Genomic DNA, 23,120 nt, shown 5'->3' with positions numbered 1-23,120 from the left:
AGGAGGAGTCGGCAGGATCCTAGACAACTCTGTTTGTTTGCTTAGCCACAGCACAAGTACACCCAGTAAAGAAGCCAAGGCTCCCACAGCCTCAGAGTGAAGGAGCTGGAATTTGAACCAAGGCGCCTGCCCTTTCCACACCACGCCCTGTCTTGTTATGCTGCATAGTTGTCACCGACTGCCTCAGCTTTTCAAATAGGATATGCCCTTAGACTGGCCCCACACAGAGAATAGACCCTTAGAAATGGGATCACTAAAGCTCAGAGTACCAAGGACTAGAACCTAGACTGTCTGACTGTCCTCCCCCCACCTCTAGTGCACAGGGTGTCAGGTTGGTACCAAAATGCATATGGAATCGGAAAACCTAAACACAAGTCGCCTAAAGGCAAAACTAAGGACAAAACTGCTTATTATATGTGAACACTGGGGTAAGAACTGGAGAATCCTCGGGATTCCAACATCTCTACTACCTGCTTGGTGGGAGAGTATTTCTTCAGGAAAGAGCTGTTCACAAAGCTGAGTTTTAAGTTTTCACATGGTAGCAGCAAATAGGCCCTCTTTTGAACTATAAGCAGGTTTGAAGCAAGAGTGACTGTGAAGGACCCCCAGATAGTGAGGAGACATGGATTTGGGCTATTTCTATTACCCCATCCATGGTGGGTTCACAGCCCTGCTCCAAAAAAGAAATATTCGTGGGACATTGGGGTGCATCTGAGATGTCTGGAAGCCTGCCTCCTTCCTCGGTCACGTCTTCCCCGGCTGTTACAGATGGGTAGCAAGCTTGACACACTTTTATCCTCCTGTCCTTTTCCTGTTCTTCCTCCCAGGCTGAATCCAGGGAACATATCGTGGCCTTCAACATGCTGAATTACCGATCTTGCAAAAACTTGTGGAAATCCTGCGTCGAACACCATTCGTTCTTTCAGGCAAAAAAGTTACTACCTCAGGAAAAGAATGTTCTCTCTCAGTACTGGACTCTAGGCTCCAGGAACCCCAAAAAGTGAGTCTACTTCCGGGGGACCATCCATGTTATCCTGCGGTGTTGATGTGTGCTGCTTGCCCTTGACGCGTGGGCAGAGAGGCAGCTCGGGGCTGGACTCCAGATTTGAGATCCCTGAATGGTGGCTGAGTCTCTAGGGGAGGCTGAGCTCTTTGTACACACTCAGGTGCATGTTGCTCTCCCAGGGTTAGATTCCGCACACTCAACCCTGCTGTCATCTGAGTTCTCAGACAGCTAATATTGCAACTGCCACCACACCCTGTCCAATAAAGGTTACTGAGTGTCATCCTGGTGTCAGCATGGTAGGCTCCTCACAGCTGGAGGCCACTAGGCCAGCCCCTCCCCCACAGTATGAATCCATAAGGCACCCTATAAAAAATTAACTGAGGTGACTTCAGGATATATTACCTATTATAGTTACAAAGTAATAATTATAAATAATAATTACCTAGTGCTTATAAAAGGAGGGCATATATTTAATTGTATTTAGTTCTTATAATGAACCTAAGAGTTAAATGTTACCCATAGGAGTGATATTCAAAATACTTAATGGTAAGGACAATAAAATAAATGTACATATATGTCATATGTACATTATAATTTTTGAAATAATATCCTTTGGGTCTCTAAATTAACTGTTTGTTCTAAGCCAGCTTTGTATAAGACACAGCAGAAATTGTTTATCAAGTTGCTAGGATCTCTAAACCATTTGCTGCTGGTTTTTCAAAACTGTGATTGATTATTGTTAATGTGGCTTTTTCTAAATGAAGCTCAAGTATGAGCTATTGTATGATGTGAAATTTTGTAAGAATGTTCTAGCGGCTTTCCTATTATGTGTTAGTCTTTAGGTAATGTAATGATTAAGTAAGTGGCAAATTGCCTCTGGTAGGGGAGGTATTATTTCTTAGGAGCCAATAGCAAACATTATCTTTAAAGTGTTTACCTCTTATATTTCTGTCTACTATTTCTATGCATTCAATATTCTACTACTGAGCAGGCCATAAGAATAACGTAGCGGGGACACCTGTAGAGCCTTGTCCCCATGATGCCACATGGAAACTGAATCCTTCCTGCATGGTGGTCCCTCTAGCCAGCCAGAGGCCTCAGATGAGAGCTGTTCCCAAGCGTTATTCAGTCAGCCACCAGCGATAGCCCCGCTCTCCGCAGGGGGCTTACCTGCTGCTGCCAGGACTGACTGCCCAGATCGCTGTAGCTGGTGAGGCTGTGCATTTTGGTTGAACATTCCCTGGGTCATGCCCTCCCAGGGGACGTCCCTGATGGAAGTAATACTGAACACTCCGAGCCTGGCATCCCTTACTAGGTGCCTCAGGAACCTAGCGAGTGCAGCAGCCGCAGCCATAGCAGCTTAGCAGCCCCCTGTCGTGAGAGTTCTGGAGTCAGGTTCAGGTGGCCAACAGGTCAGAGAGGAAGTCAGGTTGAAGAGCAGTTTAGCATGAAAATATATAGTTGAGCATAAGGCATAGAAGAACCAATGAGCTTCTCTGCTGTACGCAGCTTCTGTGCTGCAGATGGGCCATGTGAAAAGGAATCCTCCCACTACAGTCTAGTTCAGTGAGATGGCTACAGTTGGCAGGGGGCCTCCTTACTGTTGAAGTGTGTGTGTGTGTCCCCCACCCAGATGTGGTAATGCTACTTACCGTTCACGTGTTCATTAGAAGCAAGCAGTTTTCTTCCAAAGAAGAGTTGCCTAGACCCGAGTCTCCAGGCGGCAGATGGGAAGGTGGCAGATGAGGAACCGAAAGGGTGTATTCCAACACTGTGTTGACAGAGCTCAAATCCCTCTCTCCCTTGAGTTTCAGCATGCTGCCTCAGTTTCCTTAACTGCAAACTTCTCCCTCCACAGACAGTACAGGGTGCTGGCTGGGTCCTGCTCATCTTCTGTGACATACGAGCCCCTGTGTTGGAGATTACAGCCACATTAGTCTGTTATAGCTCCAGATTTGTGGGTCAGGAATTCGGGAAGGGTTTACCGGGGACTCTTCTGCTCCATTAGATCTGCCCTGCTACATAGGGATTTTGCCACACACAGTTTCAAAGCAACCACTTTTAAACCTCTGTATGGGGTCGCTTGAGGAGGACAAGGCAGCTTGGGGTACAAGTCATCAGTTTCTTATTGATACCATCTTTTAGTACACTATTAATTTTGAATATATATATATACACACACATATATTCTTTTTAAAAAGATTTATTCATGTATTTTTATGTATGTGAGTACACTGTAGCTGTACAGATGGTTGTGAGCCTTCATGTGGTTGTTAGGAATTGAATTTTTAGGACCTCTGCTCACTCCGGTCAACCTCACTCACTCAGTCCCTGCTTGCTCTGGTCCAAAGATTTATTTATTATTATACATAAGTATGCTGTAGCTGTCTTCAGATGCACCAGAAGAGGGCATCAGATCTCATTACAGTGGTTGTGAGCCACCATGTGGTTGCTGGGATTTGAACTCAGGATCTTTGGATGAACAGTCAGTGCTCTTACCTACTGAGCCATCTCACCAGCCCCATATATTATTTTTCTAATTTTGACTCTTAAATTGTTCTTTTTATTTCACACATATGTATGTATGTATGTATGTATGTATGTGCGGGCGGTATGAGGAAAAACACATGCCTCCCATGGTACACATGTGTCCAAGGACAATTTCTGGAAGTCAGTTCTCTTCTTCTGTCCTGTGGGACTCAGGGATTGAATTCAAGTCACTAGACTAGGTGACAAGCACCAAGCTAGGCCATCTCCCCTGCCCTCATCACTTCTGTTAGTTTCAGAGACAAGGAAAACATGGCCAGTCCAGCCCTAGAGATACATCTGTAGGTCTGTGTGTTGCGCCCTCTGATAGGTTCTGTGAAAGAAAAAATGTGCTCATTATTTTCCAGGGACAGTGGCACAGTTCCAAATTTCTATTAATAGCCCATGACATGTGCTTTAGGGATCTGCCACATTAAGCCTTGCTGCCTGCTTCCCTAACTTTAATTTGACAGCCTTAATCAGTGGTCATGTGGCTTCTAATATAACTGACCTCAGGGGAATAGGTCTCCCAGTGATGCTATAGTGAACTTTGATCCGAGTGACGGCCGCAGTCGATACTGTAAACTAGAACCTGAATTTCATTGTATTTATGTGTTCTGTTGTTTTCATCAGTTGGTCTTGGGGCATACAGAAATACATGGAATGTTTAAGACATCAGAGGATGGGGTAAAATTAGAAAATGCCAGATCTATTACTGCTAACCAGACTTCAGACAGTTTACTAAGGCGATCTACACCTTGGGATGTCAGTTCTCTTAACTATAAATAAAATTCAGAAATATCCTTCAGTCAGAGGATGGGATAGGGCCTGAGGCTGTTCTAAGCACATCCTCTGCTTCTCTGTCAAAGAGTTCCCAGTGACTTATGGTCACCGCATCTGGTGGCCGGGGTGACAGAGGTCATCTGCAAGGAAGACTGCTTTTGTTCATGGCAGCGGGAGGCAAGTGAGGTAGATTTATTGGAGTCATCGAGCCTGTGCTGGTCTGTGCTGCCTGTGCTATTCTGACACTCCTTCTAACCTGGTAGCTTTGGTACAGTCTAGAAGCAGTTCAACTATTTAAAGTAGTAGAAACACAGAAGCACTTTCACCAAAAGACCTACAGAAAAAAACAGAACAAGAAAGGAAGTCCAGGACCAATGGGGTGGCTCAGCGGATAAAGGTACTTGCTGCCAAGCCTGACGGACTGAGTTCGATTCCCTGCCCCACATGGTGGAAAGACAAAACTGACTCTTGCAAGTTGTTCACTGAGCTCCACAAGGACACGGTGGCACACCCCCCCACACACACACACACCTATATAAAATAAATAAATCTAATCCTTAAACTTTTTGAAAGGACACTCTGGAAACTGACTGGCTCCACTGGTCAGAGCCCAGCCGGTCTGAAGGGGCTGCTGTCATTGTGATGCTCAGTAAGCGCCTTCCCAGGGGAAGACTACGTTTTTATGGATGCTGCACTTGCTTTCTTGTTGGACAGGTCAGGGTGGACAGTGACCTTGCATCTATTTTTCAGGTCTGTAAATAACCAATATTGCAAAAAGGTGATTGGAGGGATGGTGTGGAACCCAGTCATGAGGAGGTCCTTATCGGTGGAACGGCTAGAAACCAAGAGCCTGCCTTCCCGGTCCCCTCCCATCACCCCCAACTGGTATGTCCTCTTTTACACCACACACCGGGAGATACCTTCTGTCTTTTAAAAACAGAGTTGCCTTTAAATTCCTTAGCGGAGATGGCGTAGAGTCAGACTTCCCGTGTGTTTCATGCGTTGCAGGAGTAGTCTTCTGGTGGTGCTAAGGTGGCCTTACAGTTATCATAAGTTCACCTAAATAGTTTTATCTGTTCATGAAATACATGGTGATATTCCAGTACATATATAGTATTCAGATCAAGTTAACTGCCACATGCGTCAGACAAATAGCCTTTCTTTGTGTTGAGAACTTGGAAATCCCTCCTGGTAGCTGGACATGGTGGTAGATAGTTGCATGCTTAGCATTCAGGAGCCTGAGGCAAGAGAGTAAAGGGTTTAAGGCTAGCCTGGGCTACGTGTACCTAATCGCTCATAAATAAATAAGCATATCTTTTCTATTGACTGCTTTGGATTATTTAGTTGGTTACTATACATCAGATTTACCCTGCCATGCTAGAATATTAGATATTATCCCACCTATCTATATTCTTGAACTTCTTCTTTGAAAAATTAATAAATCGGCACGGGCCTGAGGGCATAGCTTAGTGATAAAGTGCATACACAGCACGTGCAGACCCTGGTTTCATTCTATAACCCTGCAAAATAAATAAATGATAACATTTGGCCTGAGGCTTCCTGAAATGCCTGCCTTAGAATCGTAGCATAGGATAGCACCTTTAAGCTCTAAGAAGTCCCATGGTAAAGACTTTAAAAGGATTAAGGATGGAAAGATGCGAGACCCTCGGGGTTCTAAGTTTGCCACAAATGGAATAATGTATGAAGGCTTCTTCGTAAGCTTGTTTCAGAAAAGGATCAAACGGAATTTTCTATTCGTTATTTTAATGGTTCACAAAGGCCTCAGCCTTTTTTTTTTTTTTTTTTTTTTTTTGTGAGTGTCCAAGCGTCTGCAAGAGAAGTGAAGCCGGAAAAGATTGTACCCTGGCTCCATAGGATTAGTGTTGTGGCTTGCAAGACAGGTGGACATTTCCTAGCTAGGATCTATGGGATTAAGAGATATGAGGAGAAAGTCTTGCTGGGAAAGGACCTCCCACAGTGGTGACGACGATGACATGTGCTGTAAACAGAACCAGCTTAGTTTATGTGGAAACTTGTCAAGGAGGCAGAGAGAGCCCCGGGTGAGCTCCAGGAACTAGCAAGGTTGTATGTGACTATAACACTGGCTTGGCTCTCTTGCTGCTAATTATAGATCCTCTCCCAGGACTCACAAGAGCCATCTTGCTTACACAATGGTCACATAGTATTGATTGTGCAGGAACGGGGGGGGGGGGGAAGGGGGGAGGTGGCGGGGGACGATGATTGCAAGTCCCTGGGAGTCCCAAAGAGAAATAGCTAACTAAGGGAAGCTGTAGAAGAGAGCTTGAGACCAGGTGATAGAGGGCCTGATGCCCAGGGGCAGTCCCAAGTGTTCCATGAACACTGTCCCATCTGGCTCATTCTCAGGGGCTGTAAGTACAGCTGAGGTCCAGAGAGGGTGATGGGACTTATCTGAGATCGCCTGGTTACTTCATCGCATGCTGGTCCCCGTCACATTACAGATGTTTAAAAAGGAGAATATTAAATAAAACAAAAAAACAAAAAACCAAGCATCTCTGGTCCATAGCTGTCTGTGGAAAGTGCTTGCTGTGTGAACAGGAGGACCTGAGTTCAGATGCTAGCATACACCTTAGAAGGCAAGGCATGGATGTAGATGCCTGTAATTCCAGAGCTGGGAGGCAGAGGCAGGAGGGTCAAAGGAGACATCGAGACAGACAGACAGACAGCCTAGCTGGGTTAATGAGCTCCAGGTTCAGTGAGATATCCTATCTCCAAAGATAAGCTAGAGAGTGACAGAGGAAGACATTTGATACCAACCTCTGACCCTACACATCCACATGAACGGTCAAGGAACACACCTACACACGTACACCACACGTGCGCACATACACACGTACACATACACCACACATGCACAAAAATTTTAAAGTCAGTTACTCTTGGATCAAGTGAGATTCAGTGAGAAGTTAAAACTGTCTTCTTTCAAAATCTGACAGTGTACATCGTTGAATTGGTGAGAAAAGTTATGTTTTGAGTTTTCTAGAAGACTAACTCACCGTTAGTCAGTATTCACGGACCAATGGCATAAGCCAGTTTAGATCTTCCCATATCTTAAGTGGAGAGTATGGTTCTGGGAGCCACACCAGTTACCCAGACCTGCCTGAGACTTGTGTCATCCTGGCTGGCTTCTGCTGGATTAAGAATGACCTCACTGGCTCTGACTTATATTTATGTTGGTTATTTTTGAGACAGCTTCTCATTAATTCTCCCAGCTGGCCCTTAGCACTTAATCCTCCTTAGTGCTGGGGTTATGGGTGTGTACTGCCACACCCAGCTCTGGGTCTGACTTTCTAAGCACCATTCAGGGCATCCACAGAGAGGCTGGGTCACAAGGTCACACAGCTGCCATTGGGTCAAACCCCTTGTACTGTTCTCCTCCCCTTTGCAGGCGAAGTCCTCGGCTCCGGCATGAAATCCGCAAGCCCCGCCATTCCTCCGCGGACAACCTGGCCAATGAGATGACCTACATCACAGAAACCGAGGATGTGTTCTATACCTACAAGGGATCCCTATCCCCCAGAGACAGCGACTCTGAAGTTTCCCAGAACCACAGCCCACACCGGGAGTAAGACTTTATATCTTTCTGTCTTTGTATCTGTTGAGTTTGCTCAGTCCAGGGTGCCGGTTGAGAGGAAGCAGCATCTGGTGCCTGCAGAGAGCTCTCCTGAGATGGGGACATAAATTCTCATGCCCGTCTGTACAGGTGACGAACTGTATGCTGGAGCTCAGAGAAGAGCAGCTACCACGCTCCAAGAACCTTCAGGTCTTGTACTGCCCTGCCTGCCCAGGGCATATGCAGAGCCTGTTTGAGATATTTCTATATAGCATAAGTACAGACCCAAGGATGTGCTTGCCCTGACTCCTCTACATCATGTAAGCTTGACCACCCTGTGACCTCAGTCATCCGGACCATACTAACATGTAGGAGCCTGCCAGAACAACAGGATGTCCTTGGGTTTTGTTTCCTTTTCATTTTAATACGCTAAAGAGAAATACAAAACAATACAAGGCTACCAAAATGGCTCAGTGGGCAAAGGCACCCTTTACCAAATCTGTTGACCTGACATGGTAGAAGGAAAGAATGAACTTCTACCAGTTAGTTGTCCTCAGACCTCCATGTGCACATTACACACACACACACACACACACACACAAATTAAAAAATGTAAAAGAGCTGGGTGTGGTGGCGCACGCCTTTAATCCCAGCACTCAGGAGGCAGAGGCAGGCGGATTTCTGAGTTTGAGGCCAGCCTGGTCTACAAAGTGAGTTCCAGGACAGCCAGGGCTACACAGAGAAACCCTGTCTTGAGAAAAAAAAAAAAAAAAAAAAAAAAAATGTAAAACAAGGCTTTTTATTGGCAAGTGTTTGTCAAGGACAATTTCTTCGAAAGCCTTCTGTGGCCACTCTCTTGTTGTTTGGGACTAGTGAGGCAATGTCCTTCTTCCTACTGTGGCTTACAGTATGGGACCATCAAACATCTGGTCTTTTACTGTTCCGTATAATATTCACTTGCTGCAGGCCTTCATGGAGCCTGGGCTTGCCACCAACTTGCTGTGGAGCTGAAGATGATCTTGAATTCTTGTTCCTCCCATCCTCTCCTCTCAAATGCTGGGGTACCACCACAGCCAGTTTACCTTCGCTCTTCCTAAAGAGACGTTCCCCCCTCATAGATGAAGGCCAGCGAAGAGCATGTCGGTCCTGAAAGACAGGTCTGAGTCTTAGTTTTTCAGGAACAGCTGTGCATCTGCTCCCTTTTGCCTTGAGTGTCAGAGCTCAGAGCTGCTCACTCAGGCTCCGATGTTTTTGCTTCACCAGGCCCAGGTGTCAGGTCTTTCTCTTCATGCCTCCCCTTTACAGTTCTGTCATAGCTGAGTGATTGGGGATAAGCTATCTCCAGTTATATTTCAAAACAGGTAAACCATAGATCATAAACCATATCTTTAAATCAAATCATGATAGGAAAGGATAGGCATTAGGAGGCCAGTCTTAGCCATTGGATATTCAAACTGGTATGCCCCAAATAATGGCCAAAACCAAAAAAGGTAACGTCTTCCTGTCGGAGGAGCATTAGCAAACAGGCTCTTTGGTCAATTTGTAAACGTTTGCCACCGAGGCTTCCAGGCTTCCCAGACATTAAGCACATCCTGCATGTGTGTTAGACTTTCCCAGGTGAATTGCAGGTCTCTCTACTTCCATACAGGGGTCCTGTCCACAGCAAACTGTGGTCTTCAGATGATCTGCATTTTTAACACCTCTGCTTAAATGGTCCCTGCGGTCATTATTTCCTTGTGACAGAAACCCCAGGATTCGTTAGTTGAAGTGATCACTCTGTCCCTGCAGCTTGCAACCTGCTATACTGTTGGGAAGGTCGCAGTAGGTGGGTGTGAGAGTCATTGCATAAACCTGTGGCCTTGCAGGCTATGGGCAGATCTAGACATGCAAAACAGAAGTATAGAAGATGTCGATTAGAACCAGTCAGTCCTCCCTGGCCTCCAGACTCTGTTTCTTTTTTCAAGTTGAAAAGAGGGTTCAGGGAACTTCATCCAAGGGCTTAAGGAAGCCCACATACATGTTCCCTGTTTACGGCATTGAAGAGCATCTAGATTTTTCGCTGACCTGTACAGTGGCCACCCACCACGGGCAAGCTGCTTAGCTTTAAGCCAACTGAAGTAAGATGTATGTTCAGCATCTAGGAAATGCACATGCATTTTGAGCATTGTCGAGTCACCTGGACTACCCCACCATAGCGGCCAGTAGATACCACCCATCATCCCTGCCTGCTCCTGGGATGGCTCTTCCATTCATTGAAAAAGGCAAACTAACTCAACAGTCAAGCATAGGATCATCACCTGACTTAACAGTGGAGTACTTGCCACCCGTCACCCAGGTGTGCATTGGTGGGGTAAGTGGGAGCCTCTGGGAGCCTTGTGTTTGCGTGCCTCCCACGACTAAGGTGCAAGGCCAGGTACGAGACCATTGTCTCTTGTCTGGTGACACGTAGACATTTAGAAGAACTCCGTTCCTTCTGAGCTCATCTTTAGACATCCTTGCAGGTTGTGGAGAAGGGACCACAAAGTGGAATTTGATGAGGCTTCATTTTTAGCTTCCTCCAGACCTGGGTCAGTACTGTGTTGCCTGCCTTCACTGTCCCGGTGTGGGCCTCTGCGGCTTGGGAGAACTGTCAGGGTTGGGAAAGGTGAGGCCTACTCAGATTTTCCCACTGTTTGACAGCCACAAGGGATGTTAGTATGTCTAGGCTTTTAGGGGCAGATCTGCAGGCCACCACCCTGATGGGACTGCTTACATTTAAACTCTTGAGAATGAAGTACAATTTAACATCTGCGTGCCTGGGCTCTGTTGACTTCAGTTAATTTTTTTTTTCCTGATCCGTTCACAGTGCATGCTGATTCTCTGAATGTCTCCATGAGACCTTCTCTGTAAGGTGACTCCCAGAGCACTTTTCCTTTTGCAGCCCAGGATTCGGAGAAACAGATGGTAGCATTGTAAAGGGACTCTTTATTTTTTTATTTTTTTTTTTTATTTTTTTATTTTTTTTTGGTTTTTCGAGACAGGGTTTCTCTGTATAGCCCTGGCTGTCCTGGAACTTACTTTGTAGACCTGGCTGGCCTCGAACTCAGAAATCCTCCTGCCTCTGCCTCCCATGTGCTGTAAAGGGACTCTTGACAGCTCCCAGAGTCTGATTTGTTGGTGGGCTTCACTCGTGATAGATATATGGTTAGAAAACCAGAGCCTGGGTCCCTCTCCATGCATCAAGGACCCCTCCTCACTGGAGGGAAATCGCTCTCATCTGGGCTTTCTGAAGTCTTAACATCTGGGGGGGTGGGGGGGTGGGGAGGAGAAGGGCTTTATTCCCCAAGCAAGGGATACCGACTGGTCTGAACTTAACTGAGAAGAAACTCAGCCGGTACCATTGTATTTACAAAATGTTTAAGGAGCGTTTGACATGTTTTCTGCAGCAGATTGGTGCTAAGAGTCTAAAAGAAGTATTCTGTCAAAAGAAATCAGCCGAGAAGGACTCTTTTGGAGAAGAATTAAGTGTAACTTTCTGTGCTCATTCAAAAAAGAGAAGAAAGTGGGGGGAAGCTTAGCCCCATCCCCACCCCTCCCACCCCACCCCCAGTGCACAGGGAAGGAACATGGTTCCGGCAGATGAGTCACTTGCTGGTTTGTTCCATATTTATAGCGGTGCCACAGAGTTTATGATTATAGTTTTGAAGCCTTGGCAGCGCACTTTGTGCCCAGGCAGGCTGGCGCTTTTGTTATTCCCAGCGCTGCTCTGAACTTCTCCTTGCTTCCAGGGGAAGCTGCAGTGCTGGCAGAGAAGCAGCTTTTTTTCTTCATGGTAAAAACAAAAATCCCAAAATTCCTCATCCCCTCACCCAGATACAAGGGAGGGAGGAGGTGTGTGTGCTAAGGAAGAGCTTACCCTCGGCGCTGATGCTGAAGGAGACAAGAGTCACAGCGACTCAGATTTGTATTCCAAAGGCCTTATCGATGTTTCTTTTTCATAGTTGTTTTGGTGGGTCACCAGCATGGTACCACAGAGTCTTCTCTTCCTGTCATAGTAACTTACTGGCTGTTTGCCCTGCCCTCATTTTTAAATGTACACTTTGGAAGGGGCCTTGGGGCGATATCTCTCCATCTACAACCAAAGAGGAGGAGTTCCTATGGCCCATCTTCTGGGCCCCTGGGGTCTGTGAACCCTACTAATGACAGGATTCCCAGTAGTGAGACAGTGTGTTGTGCCGTTAGGCACTCGGATTGTTGGTACAGCTGACCCTCTCTGCCCACATGTCTGCAACCACACAATCAGCTGCATGTCCATTGTCATGAGATCTGTCCTGGTCACGTGTACAGATTTGATTTTTTTTTTTCTCATCAGGCCAGGACAAGTGTTTGTGCAGTATTGACACTGAATTGGGTTCTATAAGTAACCCAAAGATGACTTTTAAAAAAAACACAGGAGGATGCACATAAATAAAATGAAGCCATTAGAGCATTTTGTATAAAAGACTTAAGCATCTGCGGTGGATGCTGTCCAGGAACCGCTCCTCGGGGGATACTGAAGGACAGTGTATTTTTCTCAGACCACGCGATACATCTTCATGCTGGCCTGGCTTGCCGGCTCCCGCCTCAGGCTCTTAGCACACACACCACATTGCCGTCCAGTCCTTCTGCCAGCCCTGCCTACTTTCCTTTAAGCAGTCTGGTTCTTCTTGCCAGTTTTTACCTTTCCCTTCTCTCCCACTGTTCTTAGGCAGCATGGAGGCCCTTACCAGAGTACAGCACAGCAGCAGATATGGGAGGGGGTCTGTCTCTTCAGGGAGCCAGCCAGGGACAGGGTTTCCTTGTGTGTAGGTAGGATGATGGAGATCGCCATTATCCCAGACTAGTGGGTGAACACCCACAGGAGCCTGGAACCTCCCCACCTTGTCTCTGCTCTTCATCTTTGTGTCATGGATCCCGTGCGTCTTGGGGAGGGACCGCTGTCTCAGAGCCACCCAGTTTGCACCTGCTAGGAACCTCAGTCTTCCTTGGTCCTGTTTCCTGCTGCCATTCTCTTTCATGTGGTTGGATCCCCAGATGTCTTTTGAATGAGAGAAAGCATTCCACACGCGCCTTCTTCCCCAGGGCCTGGGGTGTGCCTGTCCCACTCCAACTGCTCTTTCCTGGAGGATGGGGACAGGTCTCCTCGTGTTGCCTGTCTCCTGCTCAGAAATGGCTTCTTCACGCCTTTCTCAGGAACCTGTGAATCCTCCCTACGGCTTCGATCCCCTGCAGTTCCGCAGCGAGCCCTGACCATCCTGGCCTCTTCTCTCCCGGCATCCTAGTGTTCCGCCCACCTTCTCATCGTCCCATGTCCTCCTTGGGTCTTTGTCCTACCCTGTACACCAAGCAGAATGTCATTGTTCCCTGCAGGGATGAACTTTAGTGTGTAGTTGATAGGTCCAAACACTAGCCACTTGTTCCTTAGCCCACCCTGACGCTAACTCTCCTCCAACCCTACTTAGAAGACAGGTTGGGGTGTGGAGTGTCAGTGTGTGTGGTGACTGCTGTTCGCTATTTGGAGATAGAATCAAAATGCTTTAAGATTTATTATTTTTTTATGCGTATGAGTGTTTTGTCTGAGTGTGTGTATGTGCACCACGTGTGTGCCTGATGCTCACAGAGTTCATAAAGAGAACGTTAAATCCCCTGAAACTGAAACTGTAGATGGTTATGAACCACCAGGTAGGTGCCAGGAACCCATCGCAGTCCTCTGCAAGAGCAACAAGTGCTCTTATCCCCTGAGCCATCGCTCTAGCACCATGTTCCCCGTCTGAGCTAGATAAGGGGGTTTTTGTTCTTTTTATTTTTGTTTGCTTTACTTGGTTTTTTTTGTTTGTTTGTTTTTTTGTTGAGACAGAGTCTCTGTATAGCCTTGCCTATCTTGGAATTCACTGTGTAGACCCATCTGATTTTAGACCAGAGTTTTGTATTAGGAAGAAAAAGGCACTTTGAAACCCTGAGAAATAAAAACTCATGAACTCAAATTTTAAAACGTAAGTAAGCAGGGTATTTATTGGTACAGTTTTATTGAAGGTACCTTTTTTTTTTTTTTAATCACAGGCTTGGGAGATGACAACCAGTAAACCTTCAGGCCAAATTCTTCTCTTACACATATGTCTCCACACTGGTCTCCCAGTGAATATTTTGTTCAAATAAATTAAGACTGTGAATCATTGTGTGCGAATAGGTACAGATTTTATATTTAGAGTAGTCTAATTTAGGCAGGGGGTGGGGGTGAGGGGTAATAGCTCAGTTCTTGCTTACCATGTGAGAGGCCCTGGGTTCTCAGCGCTGACGGAAAAACAAAAAAAAACCTAACAAAAAAACCCAACCCCTGTCCCCCACAATTTTAAATCGCTAGTGAACAGAAGCATCACTTAAAGAACAGTCTCAGGCAAGGGCCTGGGATAGAGTGTTAGCGAAGGCAAAAGCAGAAGTGAGGATGTGTGCGGTGTGTGGAGAAGCCATCCATGTGGGAGTTTGCAGGCTGCTGTGCTAGTTACAGCAGTTATCAATGTATAGCCCCTGCCTGCCGGTGGATTATTCCATAAACGATGTTCTGCTTCCTGGCACGTTCAAATTAGTGGGTCCCAGGCAGAGTCCCAGCTAGGAAGCCAAGGCAGAAAAATCTCCTGAGCCAGAAGTTCAAAACCAGCCTAGGCAGCAGCTCTCGTGTTAAACCAGAATAGATCTACACATTTCACTGTCAGCCTTCAAAGCAACTGGGGGAGGGGCCGTTTTCCACGATCATCAGTCCTCCCTGCCCTTCTGCCCTAAGTCAGATGTGATTTTATTTAGCCTAGATGATAGCATGGGTAACCCAAGGACTTTTGCAGGAATGCTCAGGTTCCAGGACCCCGTGGCGATCTCAAGATGCCAGCCCCTACCAACCAATGATCTTTTTCTCTGATAATATTGATCGATTTCTAAATAACATCTCTTTGCTCCCCGTGAAGGAGTTTGTCAGAAAACAACCCAGCCCAGAGCTGCCTGACCCAGAAGTCGTCCAGTTCTGTGTCTCCATCTTCGAATGCTCCAGGCTCCTGTTCCCCAGATGGAGTTGACCAGCGGTTCTTAGAAGACTACCACAAGGTGACCAAAGGGGGGTCCGTTGAGGATGCCAGCCAGTACTACTGTGACAAGGTGAGGGACTTCCGGGTCCTGTGCACGCTCGCTTGTGACTTGGTGACTCGCTCTCACAGAGAGAAAAATACCTTATCACCAGCCACTGCAGAAGGAAGTGGTATAAACAGCCCTCTCGCGTGTCTTCTAGAGTGACGATGGAGATGGCTGCCTAGTCCTGATCCGGATCACACCAGATGAGGAGGGGAGATTTGGATTTAACCTTAAGGTATGCTGTGAGCATCTGTAACTTTCTTAGGTTGTATGCAGTCTTCAGGCGGATTCTGAATTTCAGTCAGAAATCCGCTACCTTACCTACGCTGCATTAAAAATCAAAACAAAAGCAGAAAAGCTCACTTAGAGCTACAGAGAGCTCAGCTGGTAAGGTTCTAGCCATTCAAACCCGAGGACTTGGTTTCAGGCCCCGGATCTACCTGACAGAGATTGTGGGGTGATAGAGGGGGACTCTCCTGTAATCCCAGTACTGGGGAGACAGAAGCAGGTGCACCCCTGGCAAGCTCTTACCAGCAAGTTCCAAGCGAGTAAAAGACACCGCTTCAAGAAACAAGTTAGATAGCCGCAGAGGAGTGGAACCCCGAGGTTGACCTCTGGCCTCCACTGATAGCCACACATTCACACGTGTGAATGCAAACCCAAGCACACGTGTGCACACACTCATGAAAAGCTACTCAGGGATGGGGATGGCTCAGTGGCTTCCAGAGGCCCTGAGTTCAATTCCCAGCAACCACATGGTGGCTCTCAACCGGCTGTAGTGGGATCTGACGCCCTCTTCTGGCACACAGGTGTATATGCAGATAGAGCACTCATACATAATAAATACATCTTTAAAAAAAAAACAAACAGCCAGTGGCGGCGCACACACACACACACACCTTTGATCCCAGCACTTGGGAGACAGAGGCAGGCGGGTTTCTGAGTTCGAGGCCAGCCTGGTCTACAGAGTGAGTTCCAGGACAGCCAGGGCTATACAGAGTTGTTCAGTTGCATTGTATTGTGTACTTATTATGTACCCAACATTTGCAAGACTATATATACTAGATCCCTGTCATTGAAGTGAGTTCTCAGAATAAGCAGAGCCAGCTTATTCTAAGCCAGCCTAGACTACATATCAAGTCCATGGCCTGCCAGAGCTATAGAGACCTTATCTCAAAATGAAGAAATAAATAAAGCATACGACGGCCGTTAAACACATCTTACAAAGGAATCCCGGGGCTCAAATGCAGCCACAGCCCACCCAGGAGGGATTATTTGGAGAACCATACAACCCTGCTCAACCGATATGGGAAGGCAGCTAGCTCAAGTCTCTGGGTCTAATGAGTCCCTCTAGGCAGGGACTGCAAACTGCTGCCACCGCCCAGTACCCATCTGTTTGTGTACATAGCATTATTGAAACAGGTGCTGTGCCCATTGGATTACAGCTTCAGGGATTGGGTGGTGGAGTTAAATGACTGCCTCTTCCCCACACAGCTTAATTATCTATTGAGGAAGCATCTAACTTCCGTCTCTCACGTGCATTCCCACGCCCACCACCGCACTCCTTCGTCTACCCCCCCAACCCCACCCCCACCCCACTCCTGCGCAGTGAACAGACTGCCCCTGCTGGCTACCTGCCCTCTAGGGCTCTGCTCACACTGGGAGCATCCCAGTGCACATGGCCCTTCCTGAGGTCTTGTGCCTCCTCTTTTGAAGAAGCACACATTCTTTTCCAGGAAATGTTTTTGGGTTCTCCAAGGGCACCTTCAGTTCAGGTGATGGGGATGTCAGGATATGCTTCTGGGTGAAGAGAAGTCAGCAGTGTGCGGTAGAATTCCAAAAAGGGTCCCCATCCCTGTGATTGGTCCTCCCGTAAGACCTTCCTGAACTCCAAGGCTCACATTTATTATGTCTTCATATCTTTGTTAGTAAAACTACTCAAGTGTTCTGTTTTATTTTTGGTTTTGCTTACTTTGAAAAAATGTTTACAGGGAGGAGTGGATCAAAAGATGCCGCTCGTGGTCTCAAGGATAAACCCAGAGTCACCTGTAAGTAAACATGCGCCATGTGACTTCCTGTGTTTGCTTTCCCCTACATCAAACAAGTTTCTATCTGTTCGCCCCATTCTTGGATTTTGTTAGGATTTAGTTTGTCTCTGACTGATTGGTTGGATGGTTAGATGATCAGCTACTTGCTTGGTTGGATCGGTAGCAGCATGGGTTTGTGTTTGGTGTGACCCAGACACAGACAGACTGACCGAGACAAAGAGTGGGATGTCCGTTAACTGCAACCATGCTGTGCAGTGTGGTCGGTCCCTGCAGCTGCAGCGCCATGTCACCTGGGGCCTTGTTATATGTGGGGCCGCTGGCCCCAGCACAGGGGCAGGCCCGGGTCCTACTTACTTACCTTGGATCTCTTTGTAACAAGATCCTTGGATGTTTTGTGTGTACATTTAACTTTGGGAAGTACTAAACGAGTCAGGGAAACTGAGGCAGAGATTGATTTCCACCTGTTTCCAGTAGCCGTCCTTTGCCTCTTTCTGTTTTTTTCTTTTTCTTTTTCTTTTTCTTTTTTTTTTTTTATATTTCGGGGCAGGATGTGGTTTGTCGAGACAGGGTTTCTCTGTTGCCCCAGCTGTCCTGGAACTCACTCTGTAGACCAGGCTGCCCTCGAACTCACAGAGATCTTCCTGACTCTTCCTCCTGAGTGATAAAGTCAGGTTCCACCATGGCTTGGCTTTTCTGTTTTCTTGCTGTGTATAGAAAGATGCACTATATGTGTATAGAAAGATCATATAGAAAATGCAGCATGATGCACGGCAAGCCTATACGGAACCGCCGGGTGAGCGTACCCGCTGTCTCCCCTGGTTTCTGTGTGATGGTTTGCTTTCAGTAAAACATAAACTCGAACACTGTGCCTTCTCTGCCCTCTTGGGCACAGGGCTGACTCCTCAGTCAAGCTTACCGCTGGGGCCTGGGAAGATGGCTCAGTGAACAACATTCATGCTGCCCAAGCATGGACTGAAGTTTGGATCCCGAGTACCAACATTAAAGTCAGGGGCCAGGGGTGGTAGCCACCTGTAATCCTGTTGTGTGGGAGTCAGGGGATCCCCAGGACAGATGGATAGCTAGACTAGTGAATTGACAAGCTCCAGGATGAGCGAGAGACCCTGCCTTGGTAAGAGAGTGGAAGACAATCAAGGAAGACACTTGTCCATGTCTGTATGTGTTGTGAACACACACACACACACACACACACACACACTTACACTCACGTACATGTACACATACAGTTTCTTTTTTTAAGCTATTTCCTAGTAGCCTTTTGTTTGTGGTTTCCAGGGATTAGAGAGGCTTGCTCTCCTACGTTGCTGTACAGTGGTTTCTGCCCCTGGTATTGAGCTGACAACAATCAGTTTCTCCCTTATAAGACAGAGACATGTTCATTCATACCTGGCTAAGCATTTTCAAACAATATATCCAACAATCAGAAGGCAGGAGGCATCAAGAGAGTCATCTTCATTAGCAAGGTGGGCTCCCATGGGAAATGGCTTCAGTAACCTTGGCTCGCCTGTTCTGAAGTGTCTCCCAGCTTACCTTCAGAGCCACTATAAAATCCCACCACCAGCTAGCTGCTCGGTCCACCTAGCAGCAGCTATACAAACGATGACAGCAATGCCCAGGGGAGAGGAGGTACATTTGATCGCAGTCTCAGGTGTCTGGGATCAGAGGGAGGCGGCCTCCTGCGTTCCCCTTGAGGCTGGTGCTATGGTAACAGAGAAGGTCGCTTCCCTCCACCAGGCAGATACCTGCATGCCTAAGCTGAACGAGGGGGATCAGATCGTGTTGATCAATGGCCGGGACATCTCAGAGCACACTCATGACCAGGTGGTGATGTTCATCAAAGCAAGCCGGGAGTCCCACTCGAGAGAACTGGCCCTGGTGATCAGGAGGAAAGGTAACAGGCTCCCGGGGGCGGGGCCACAGGGACACCACCTGAGCGGCAGCGGCTTGTCTGCTCAGTTGCTTTGGAGTTTTGTTTTGTTTTTTTGTTTTGTTTTGGTTTGGTTTGGTTTGGTTTTCTGGAACAGCTCCCATACTGTAGCCCAGGCTATACTCTATCTTGCAGCAATTCTTCTGTTTCAGCTTCTTGGATGCTCCAGTTAAAAGCTTGAAATTCCATACTGGGCTGCTGCTCGCTGCGTTTTCTACATAGTAGACAGCGCTTGAAAATGAAGAGTTGTTTTTGGTTTTTAATTATTTTAGTAGATATTTTCTTCATTTACATTTCAAATGCTATCCCGAATGTCCCCTATACCCTTCCCCCCCCACACCCTGCTCCCCTGCCCACCCACTCCTACTTCTTGGCCCTGGTGTTCCCCTGTATGGGGCATATAAAGTTTGCAAGATCAAGGGGCCTTGTTTTTGGTTTTTAACAATTAGGATATCTGTCTTGTCACTGCCAGGAACAAAAAATAATCTGTCTGCAGGGGCCTTGACTTCTCCTGGCCGGGCCTTTTGGAGAGAGGCAGCCCCAGTACCTCTTTACATAGGCCTAGAGCCCCAGTCCAGATAGCTCCCATCCCACTGTTAGCTTGCCCAGTCCTGTCTTACTTTGTGTGTTTGACTTGGTCAGGGGACAGCTAGGATACCTCTGAGAGGCGCCTCCCAGGTTAACCAGCATTGCTCCGACATAACACAAACATAGGTAGTCTTATGCACATTCAGTGGCATCCTCAGGGCTAGGGAATGAGGGGATGTACTGTAGATATATAAAGAAAGGACTGTCAAATGTTGTTCCTATTGCGGTTATTGTTTTAATATACTGAACCGAACACCCTCCACTAGAGATGGCGAGAGGATGAAGGAAAGACGGACACACAGGACAGTTGGGTGAGCTATGTTCATTCTGACATCTGGCACCAGCTACTTCAGCGGCCTAGCAGTTCAGTGTGTTTACTGTGTGCAGCACAGAGGGTGGAGTTAGCTAGCCTCCATAGGCGGTGTCTGTAAGCGAGCAGTCCCGTAAGGTAAACATCCAAGAGGAAGAAACTTTGGTTACTAGTTTTTATAAACACTGGCCGGCTGTTCATAAATACTCATACTTGGACCACAGAGAGGCCTTGCTATTCTGGTTTTTCGTGGGTCTAAGGAATTGCCTTGACATGGCTGTGCCCGTGACACCGATAACATCACTCAGGACTTCATCTCGTCTCTATAAATTTACTCCAGGCTTTCTCTGCTCCCCACACTTCTTTTTAGTCACTACCTTAATCTATCCATTTTATTTTTGTATGTATTTGTGCACGATTACTGTGTGTGCATGCACTGAGAGGTCAAAGGTCCTTGAAATCAAACACCAGTTGTCAGGCATGCATGCCTACCCACGGAGCCATCTTGCTGGCCCTTATATAGCTTTAAATACCAACATGAATGGAGGTCTGGCCTTGGTGTCGACACAACCCAATGCTCTGCTCTCTGTTCCTGAGCCAGCTGGAGCCGTGCTCACCCCACCTCTTCTGGGAGGCCTTAGGGCCGCCTCCAGCTCTCCTCTGTCCCTATCCTGACACTCCATGCTATAAATCCCAGCCACCTTCTAGAGCTCAGAGGCAGTAATGGGACACACCAAGGAAAGTGTGTTGTGCTGAGCACTCTATGGTGGCATCCCCTTTAACCCTCATGAATCCCTGAGTACAGGGATCCTCATCCATCCCCATGCCGAAAACCAGAAAGCAAAGCCACAGGATGGAGAAGCAGTTGCCTTACTGCCATACGGTTGTCACAACCACACACTGATAAGGGGCCAAAGTGCCAGTCCACCATCTGTGACATCCTGGGTGTCCAGGCCCACAGGAAAAGCTACCTCTGAGGGCCATCAGGGACTGGTACCTGCAAGACGTAAGGAAAACCCAGCATGAACTGTTAGGGACCACCTGTTTTCAAACAACTTTAATATTATTTCTAGCATAAACATACAAGTGAGAAATATGAATTGATTTAAAGAAAAATAAGTCAATTAATTTAACACAAATGGTTACAAATATGACAGAAACCACACAGCACAAGAAAAACTGATTTCTTCTGGCCGGTGAATGTGGACTTTAAAGTCAAGTAAAGATGTAAACTTTTCTTCCTTGGGTGTAGGGAGCCATTGAAAGTTCAGTGAGAGAGTAATTTCCCTTTCAGAGTTGTAGAGGAATCTTCAAAAATGATCCTAAAGTTTCAAATTTAGGAAGAGGAAGTAAAAGTGGATAATGCCATCTGAGGTGAAATATTGTATAAGGCAGAGAAGGGTAGGCCTGGAGAGATGCCTCAGAAGTCAGGGTGAGAACAGGAATTCAGGTCTCTAGCACCCATGTAAAAAACAGAGTGCATTATCCCAGCACTTGGGAGCAGAGATGGGACCCCCAGAACAAGCAGCTAACTTGACTAGTCAGTCAATTCTTAGAATTCTAGGTCCAATGACAACTGCCTCCGTATAAGGTGGAGAGTGCGGGAGGAAGATGCCTGATGTCAACATTTGTACGCATGTGTGCACACACACCCACAAGAAGGAAGGGACCTTGAGCCTCTATTTTTCCTCATAGATTTTGACATGAATGGAGAAATTGATCTTGAAGGGGAAAGGGGGGCTGGTGTATAGACTTAGCAGAATTGATCTCAAATTAAAAGCTAAGCTCTTGACGAGACGGAACAACCCAATGGGACATACTATACCATAGCTCAGCAGGGAAAGGCTCCTGCCACCAAGTCTGATGTTCTAAGTTCAAACCCTAGGACTCAGGTGGTAGGAGAGAACCAACCCTGTTATCCCTGACATACACACACACACACACACACACACACACTTGCACACAGGCACACAAAATGATATCTAGAAACATAATTTAAATTTTTTTGTAAAAAGAAACAAGCCTGCAGGGAATAGTGGAAGAGCCTGGGCCTCCCCTGTCCCTGGAAGACTGCCTGTGTTAAAGATGCCAGGTGGGAACCAGAGAGCAAACAGTTCCTATATGTCCTTCTTTCTTTCTTTGGGGCTCCGGAAACCGAACCTAAAGCCTCACACATACTAAGCAATTTCTCTACCACTAAGCTGTTTTCCCAGCCCATGAGCTTTCTGTAACAATGTTCATTCCCACGTCTCACCCGTAGCATACCCTGGTCACTCACCTGCAAGTGACATTGGGTACAAATAATGACTACCACGTGTGGTGTCCCGGGCCCGATAAGCAGAGTGACCAGCCCAACGTCCTGTCTGTTCTGTTTGTTCCAGTTGTGCGCTCGCTGGCGGAGATCAGATCGGAAGATGAGCTGAGTCAGCTCTTCCCAGAAGCCATGTTTCCTGCCTGTCCTGAGGGTGGGGACAGTCTGGAGGGATCCATGGAACTGCTGAAGAAAGGTCTGGAAAGCGGTACAGTGTTGATCCAGTTTGAGGTAAGGGGATCCATGGCCGGAGTCTCCAACCAGTTACTGTCATTCGCTGTGTAACTAATACAAGGTGAGCTGAGGAGCAGGCAGCAAAGCTGGACCATGGTCCTGCCTACTTGGTCACGGTGACTCTGCCTCACATGCCTCGGGCAGCAGGGTCTCAGTGAGGAGGACCATAATAAGGACTGATGGGACCGTCCTGAAGGCTCCGCACGATGAAGCATCAGGTGAAGGACCCAGGACATCTCCCGGGTGTTCAGCTCTCCCAGTCTCTCCTAGCAGTGGTCTGTAGGCAGGGGCTGCTGAGGATGCTGCAAAGCTGCCAGCAGGAGCTCAGAACGCCACAGGAAAGAAAATGGTGCTATCCACAGAATGCCCCCCCCCGCCCCCGATGTATATGTGGGAATTTAGAAAGTTCCTACGTTCCCACAAGGGCACAGTGTCTGGCCCTCTAAGGCCACCAGATCACAGAAATTTAAAGTCTGTCCTGTTTTCTCAGGAAAGATGAATCTGCGGAATGTGAGATAGTGCAGCAGCACCCCAAGAGGCCTTTCACACTACCCCCAAAAGCAGAAGTTGACCTGCTTTTAAGTCAGTTTTATCCACCACTAAGCAAATGAAAATGGAATGTGTTCATCTTCCATGTTTGGAG

At 47.2% G+C, this 23,120-nt stretch overlaps 1 protein-coding gene across 3 annotated transcripts in view; it reads left to right on the top strand.

Annotated features, from left to right (window-relative positions):
- The window catches only part of Ptpn3 (protein tyrosine phosphatase non-receptor type 3), a 106,579-nt gene that overhangs the window by 58,335 nt on the left and 25,124 nt on the right, over positions 1–23,120 (top strand). For all 3 annotated transcript variants that reach the window (XM_029539606.1, XM_021199682.2, XM_029539607.1), the window contains exons 12-19: positions 828–1,000; positions 5,066–5,200; positions 7,743–7,919; positions 14,882–15,068; positions 15,199–15,276; positions 17,033–17,089; positions 18,842–18,998; positions 22,314–22,474. In XM_029539606.1, coding sequence (XP_029395466.1) covers positions 828–1,000; positions 5,066–5,200; positions 7,743–7,919; positions 14,882–15,068; positions 15,199–15,276; positions 17,033–17,089; positions 18,842–18,998; positions 22,314–22,474 — 1,125 coding nt within the window. The remainder of the gene's footprint in view (positions 1–827; positions 1,001–5,065; positions 5,201–7,742; positions 7,920–14,881; positions 15,069–15,198; positions 15,277–17,032; positions 17,090–18,841; positions 18,999–22,313; positions 22,475–23,120) is intronic.

This window comes from Mus pahari, chromosome 6 (assembly GCF_900095145.1).
Source record: "Mus pahari chromosome 6, PAHARI_EIJ_v1.1, whole genome shotgun sequence".
NCBI classification, from domain to species: Eukaryota; Metazoa; Chordata; class Mammalia; order Rodentia; family Muridae; genus Mus; species Mus pahari.
The sequence above is the reverse complement of the archived record's forward strand: the minus strand, read 5'-3'. Positions and strand labels throughout refer to the sequence as shown.